Below are 7500 nucleotides of genomic sequence, written 5' to 3' on the forward strand. Positions count from 1 at the left end.
CATTAACACCAGCATCAACAACACGAACAGTAATACCAACATCAACAATACCATCACCAACATCAATCAACACGAACATTAATACCAGCATCAACAACACAAACGTTAATACCAATACGAATATTAATACCATCACCAACAAAACGAACATTTAATACCAACATCAAACAACACAAACATTAACACCAAAACATCAACAACACGAACATTAACACCAACATCAACAACGCCATCACCAACATCAACAACACCAACATCAATACCAACATCAACACCACCACCACCAGCAACAACACCATCAATGCCAAACGGCACGACAACGCCAACACCACCACCACCACCAACACCATAATCACCACCACCACCACCCTCACACTTTGTGTGACAAGGGGCTGGGAGTCGCAGGGGAGGTAGCTGAGGCAGTTCGCCACCATCACCACCACCAACAATACCAGAAACAACCATCAACATCAACACCACCATCACCACCACCACCACCAATACCAGAAACAACCATCAACATCAACACCAACAACACCACCATCACCACCAACACCAACACCATCACCACCAACACCAGAAACACCATCAACATCAACACCAACAACAACACCATCACCACCACCAACAACACCAACAACAACACCATTACCACCACCACCAACACCATCACCAGAAACACCATCAACATCAACACCAACAACAACACCATCACCACCAACAACACCACAAACAACAAACAACAAAAACCAACAACAACACCACAAACAACAAACAACAAAAACCAACAACAACACAAACAACACCAGAAACACTATCAACACCACCACCAACATCAACACCAACAACACCAGAAACACCATCAACATCAACACCAACAACAACACCATCACCACCACCAACAACACCACAAACAACAAACAACAAAAACCAACAACAACACAAACAACACCACCAACACTATCAACACCACCAACACCATCACCACCACCACCAACACCAGAAACACCATCCACATCAACACCACCAACAACACCATCACCACCAACAACACCACAAACAACACAAACAACAAAAACCAACAACAACACAAACAACACCAGAAACACTATCAACACCACCAACACCATCACCACCACCAACAACAACACCAGAAACACCATCAACATCAACACCAACAACAACACCATCACCACCACCAACAACACCACAAACAACAAACAACAAAAACCAACAACAACACAAACAACACCAGAAACACTATCAACACCACCAACACCATCACCACCACCAACAACACCAGAAACACCATCCACATCAACACCAACAACAACACCATCACCACCACCAACAACACCACAAACAACAAACAACAAAAACCAACAACAACACAAACAACACCAGAAACACTATCAACACCACCAACACCATCACCACCACCAACAACACCAGAAACACCATCCACATCAACACCAACAACAACACCATCACCACCAACAACACCACAAACAACAAACACCAACAACAACACAAACAACACCAGAAACACTATCAACACCACCAACACCATCACCACCACCAACAACAACACCAGAAACACCATTAACATCAACACCAACACCAACACCATCACCACCAACAACACCACAAACAACAAACAACAAAAACCAACAACAACACAAACAACACCAGAAACACTATCAACACCACCAACACCATCACCACCACCAACACCACCATGACCCTCACACTTTGTGTGAAATGGGGCCGGGAAGTCGTATAGAGGCACCTGAGACAGACCACTACCATAACCAGCAACATCAACAACACCATCAACAACACCAACAACACCACCAAAACACCACGACAACGCCACCTTCAACACCAACACCACAAACAACATCAACACCACCACCAACATCAACAACAACACCAACAAGAACACCACCACCACAAACACCATCAACAACAACAATACCACCACCACCACCACCACCATCAACAACAACACCAACAACAACATCAACAACAACACCAACAACAACACCAACAACAACAACAATACCACCACCACCACCACCATCAACAACACCACCAACAACAACACCATCAACAACAACAACCACACACAACACCACAAACAATAACACCACAAGCATCATCAACAACAACATCGACAACAACATCGACAACAACATCAACAACAGCAACATGACTATCAACACCACCACCACTATCAACAACACCAACAACATCAGAAACAACACCACCATCAACAACATCAACAACAACATCAACAACAACATCAGAAACAACACCACCATCACCACCAACAACAACACCAACAACACCAGAAACACCACCATCAGCAACAACATCAACAACACCACCACCACCAACAACATCAGAAACCACACCATCACCACCACCATCAACAACAACAACAGCAACAACACCACCAACAACACCACCAGAAACAACACCATCACATACCATCAACAACAACATCAATAACACCACCAACAGCAACACCACCATCATCATCAACACCAAGAAAGACAGACACCACCACCAACAACAACTACAACAACACCATCACCACCATCACCATGACTTTCACACCTGATGTGGCTGGGGCTCAAAGTCGCACGGCGGCAGCTGAGGCAGACCGCTGGCAGTCGAGGACGCTGCCGCCAGTGCCGGCTGCTGCATGGGTGACGTGTTCCTCCATTGCCTGGAAGCTGCACACAGAACCCGTCATCACATTTGTATTTGTATTTGCATTTCTTTTTATCACAACAGATTTCTCTGTGTGAAATTCGGGGCTGCTCTCCCCCAAGGGAGAGCGCGTCGCTACACTACAGCGCCACCCATTTTTTTTGTTTTTTCCCAATCGTAGTGGATTTTTCTACAGAATTTTGCCAGGAACAACCCTTTTGTTGCCGTGGGTTCTTTTACGTGCGCTAAGTGCATGCTGCACACGGGACCTCGGTTTATCGTCTCATCCGAATGACTAGCGTCCAGACCACCACTCAAGGTCTAGTGGAGGGGGAGAAAATATCGGCGGCTGAGCCGTGGTTCGAACCAGCGCGCTCAGATTCTCTCGCTTCCTAGGTGGACGCGTTACCTCTAGGCCATCACTCCACTCCACGGTGATGACAGTGACAATGATGGTAGCGATAATCATTAATCATCATTTTCATTTTAGTCATCATCATCTTCTTCTTCTTCTTCTTCTTCTTCTTCTTCTTCTTCAAAATCATAATCATCAACAAAAGTAGAAGAAGAAGAAGAAGATGAAGGACGAGGAGGAGGAGGAGAAGAAGAAGTCATCATCAAAATGCTAGAAGAAGAAAGAAATCATAATCATGATCAGACGAAGAAGAAGAAATAATCATTATCAGAAGAAGCAGAACAGCAACAACAACAACAACATCAACAACACAAAGAAGAACAAGAACAACATTAACAACAACAATGACAAGAGGAGGAAGAAGAACAAGAACAACAAAAAGAACAACAACGCAACACCAAGAAGAAGAACAACAACAACAACAGTACCAAGAAGAACAACAACAACAACAACACCAAGAAGAACAAGAACAACAAGAGGAAGAAGAACAAGAACAACAAGAGGAAGAAGAACAAGAACAACAAAAAGAACAACAACAACACACCAAGAAGACAACGATAGTACCGAGAAGAAGAACAACAACAACAACAACAACAATAACAACAGCACCAAGAACAACAACAACGACAAGAACAACAGCAACAGTACCAAGAACTACAAGAAAAAGAAAAACAACAACAACATCAAGAAGAAGAAGAAGAAAAAATACAACAACAATAACAACAGCACCAAGAAGAACAACAACAACAAGAAGAGGAGGAAGAAGAACAACAACAACAACAAAAAGAACAACAACAACGCAACACCAAGAACACAGAGAACAACTACAACAACGAGAGATGGTGTTTCTCCGCGGACAAGAGGCTCCACGTTACGTCATTTCCTACTGACCGATATTGATAGATATATATTATATATGATAGTCAGTCGTGTCCGACTATGACCATCAGAACAGCAGAGAAGGCAACTGCTGTTCCAACTATTTGGGCTAGAATTTGATTATAGTCCCTGAGTGTCTTGCCCAAGTATATCCCCACTCTCTCGGCCAAGAGGGTTTTTAGGACAGTCGGCGTTGGGATGCTTCCCAAAGGCCAACTAGCCCACAAGGCTGCAGCACTAAGAGCCAGTGCAATTTTGCCTCCTAGTTTGAGAGTCATAGTCCTTCACAAAAGACTAAGCTGTAAATGATTTCCCATTAACTGGAGAAACCACTGATAACACAGCTCTCACTCTGCTGTTGGCCCAAATGTAAAACTTATGTCAATCTGTGATATAAGCCGAGTGTTGGGCCGATTGATAGGGATACTTATATAGCGCCCATCCTCGGTCGGAGACCAAGCTCTGAGCGCTTTACAAACACGGGGTCATTTACACAACAGGCTATCTACCTGGGTAGAGCCGACTGATGGCTGCTCATCATTTGTTTCCTGTATCATCCAATCAGATTTCAGGCACGCACACATAAACACTCAGACAAACAGTCAACATTTTACGTGTATGATCGTTTTATTTAGTTACCCCGTCATGTAGGTAGCTACTCTGTTTTCGGGGGTGTGCATGCTAGGTATGTTCTCGTTTCCATAACCCACCGAACGCTGACATGGATTACAGGATCTTTAACGTGCGTATTTGATCTTCTGCTTGCCGTATACACACGAAGGCGGTAAGCACTGACAAGTCTGCACATGTGTGGACCTGAGAGATCGGAATAAATCGCCACCCTTTACCCACCAGGCGCCGTTACCGAGATTCGAACCTGGGACCCTTGTGTCCAGAACCCAGGGACTTATTTTAACGGCGACTTTCAGAGGTTTTCCACTCTAACCAGGTTATTGTACGACGATAAAAAGAAAAATGACTGCTGAGTCTATGAAAAAAAAACAACCCCCAAAACAGGTCAAGTCCAAGTTCTGAATCCTAAATTAGTGTACCTATTCTACCGGCAATGTGTGTGCATGTATGAAACGATATTTCCATTAGTACATGTTGTCACCCAGTTTAGGTGGATTTCGACTCTCATTGACTCACTTGTGTAAAGAAAGTGAGTCTATGTTTTAACCCGGTGTTCGGTTGTGTGTGTGTGTGTGTGTGTGTGTGTGTGTGTGTGTGTGTGCGTGTGTCCGTGGTAAACTTTAACATTGACATTTTCTCTGCAAATATTGTCAGTTGACACCAAATTAGGCATAAAAATAGAAAAAATTCAGTTCTTTCCAGTCATCTTGTTTAAAACAATATTTCACCTCTGGGATGGGCACAAAACAATTTTAAAAATGAAGCCTAATTATAAGCAAACTGCATTTACTGTTATATTTATATTTTTTGTATTCTCTAAACTTGGCACTTTGATCTGATATTCTGACCCAACAACAAGAGCAGTCATTATTATCATTTTTTGTTCAAACAGGAACTTCTTTTGCTAAGCACGGAAGTTTTATTTATTTTTCAAACGTTTTGGTGCAGAGAGTATAAAAGGGAAATTACTCTGTAATTAATGCTAGGGGAGTTAATTTGCTTTAAACTGATCTTTCTCATCTTAAACATTACATTTTGAAATTATACTCAATACATAAAAAGCTTGGATTTTTTTTAAAAGTGTATCACAAGTGAGTCTTGAAGGCCTTTCCTCTCTTGTTTGTTTTGTTTTGGTTTGGTTTGGTTTGTTTTTTGTTGTTTTTTTTTAACCTGTAAAATAAGACTCACTTCTGAAATGAGGTTTCTTATTTTACAACCAACAGCGAGTCTTATATTTCACAACTAACAGTTGTTTTTTGTTGTTGTTCTTTTTTTTTTCATAACTTTTCATCTGTAAGCTGTTGCACTTAATTTTGCTACGGATTCAATAATGTTGCAGGATCAAAGAAAAGTGAGCAATGACACATCTAGTCAATCAGACAGCCGCTTAGTTTGTTTCTGATCCCCTTAAACCAAGCACACACAAAAATGGCGACTTGATCGACAAGTGGCGGGTTGCATGAAATTGATGATTTATGCGGGGTCATTTATTTCGCGTCGTTTTTGTTTGTTTGGTTGGTTGGGGGTTTTGTGTTGTTTGTTTGTTGTTGTTGTTTTTTGTTTGTTTGTTGTTGTTGTTGTTTGTTGTTTTGTTTTGTTTTGTTTTGCTTTTTTTTTTCTTTTTTTTTTGGTCATAATTCTTTATGGGAAGGGTACGCTGATTATTATTCATCGCGTGCCTCCACTGCAAAACGCACGAGAGAAAAACAAATCCTTTAACTCACTCAGTACGGCCAGTCCTCTCTTCTCCTCTACACAGACCCCTCGGATGTCCAGTGGGTGTCTGAATGACCCAACCTTTAGCTTCCGTCATCATATTTGTAGTATTGTTTGTCAACATTCACCTCTTCAGTATAAGAGCCTTCCGCTTGCAATAATTTGATGGTGATAACTGGGGTGAAACGCTATTAACGTCGTCTCTTTCGCCGTTCGTATGGAGAGAGTTAATACGGTCCCAGAATTTAGAGGCAAAGAAACTGGCAACTACCCCCAACACCCAAAATTAATGAGACATCGAGAAAGACGCCGCACGCGCGTGTCACCAAAAAAAGCGTAACGCTTCATGCGGATGAATCTTACACACTTCTCAACTGCAGCTACCATGCTAACTGCCGCATCATCTGCTGAACAACGGTGAGAAAAAAACATGTTGTACATTGTCAACACACAATTACGTATTACGTATAGTAGCCTATGCGAAGCTCATTTTACGTAATCATATCAAATCATGAACACGTAACCAATAGGTGCAATAATTCAGAATGCTAAAACTGGACATACTATAAAAAAAAAAAAAATTTTAAACAGATAGAAACGGTGTTTTTTTTTGTTTTGTTTTTTTAGCCTGGACTTGGAAGTCCCTGCAAGCGCTTCAAGGACACCTTGAAGACAAACCTCAAAGCCTGTGACATAGACATCGCTGCCTGGGAAACTGATGCCCTTGACCGCTCTCGCTGGAGGATGCTGTGCTCTAGTGGCATAAAGACGTTTGAAAACAAGGAGAAGCGTCAGCGAAGGAAGCAGGGCTCAACTTCTGGAGACGTTTTCCCTTGCAACACCTGTGGGAAGTGCTGCGCATCCAGAATCGGCCTCTTCTCCCATATGAGGACACACACCGACAGATAAGCCTGCCTGCCTACTCATCCGTCGGTCCGACGGGAGACTCCATTCATCAAATCAAATCAAACTATGGTGCTTAGAGCCTCGCTGACCACGAAGGCCATTTCAAGGCAATCACCACGTTAGCATCCACTTCAAGTCAAGGGTAAAACAGGGAGTACGATAAAAACTTATCACTGCTTCAATCTTTTCATTCAAAACGTTACACACAAAAAAATTCTTCCAGAGTTTAAAAC

The 7500-nt window shown here is 42.4% G+C and overlaps 1 protein-coding gene across 2 annotated transcripts in view; it reads right to left on the reverse strand.

Moving 5' to 3' along the window:
- The window catches only part of LOC143285700 (alanine--glyoxylate aminotransferase 2, mitochondrial-like), a 42254-nt gene that overhangs the window by 33066 nt on the left and 1688 nt on the right, over window positions 1-7500 (reverse strand). For both annotated transcript variants that reach the window (XM_076593103.1, XM_076593102.1), the window contains exon 2: window positions 2623-2741. In XM_076593103.1, coding sequence (XP_076449218.1) covers window positions 2623-2741 — 119 coding nt within the window. The remainder of the gene's footprint in view (window positions 1-2622; window positions 2742-7500) is intronic.

The sequence above is a fragment of the Babylonia areolata genome, chromosome 9 (assembly GCF_041734735.1).
Source record: "Babylonia areolata isolate BAREFJ2019XMU chromosome 9, ASM4173473v1, whole genome shotgun sequence".
NCBI classification, from domain to species: domain Eukaryota; kingdom Metazoa; phylum Mollusca; class Gastropoda; order Neogastropoda; family Buccinidae; genus Babylonia; species Babylonia areolata.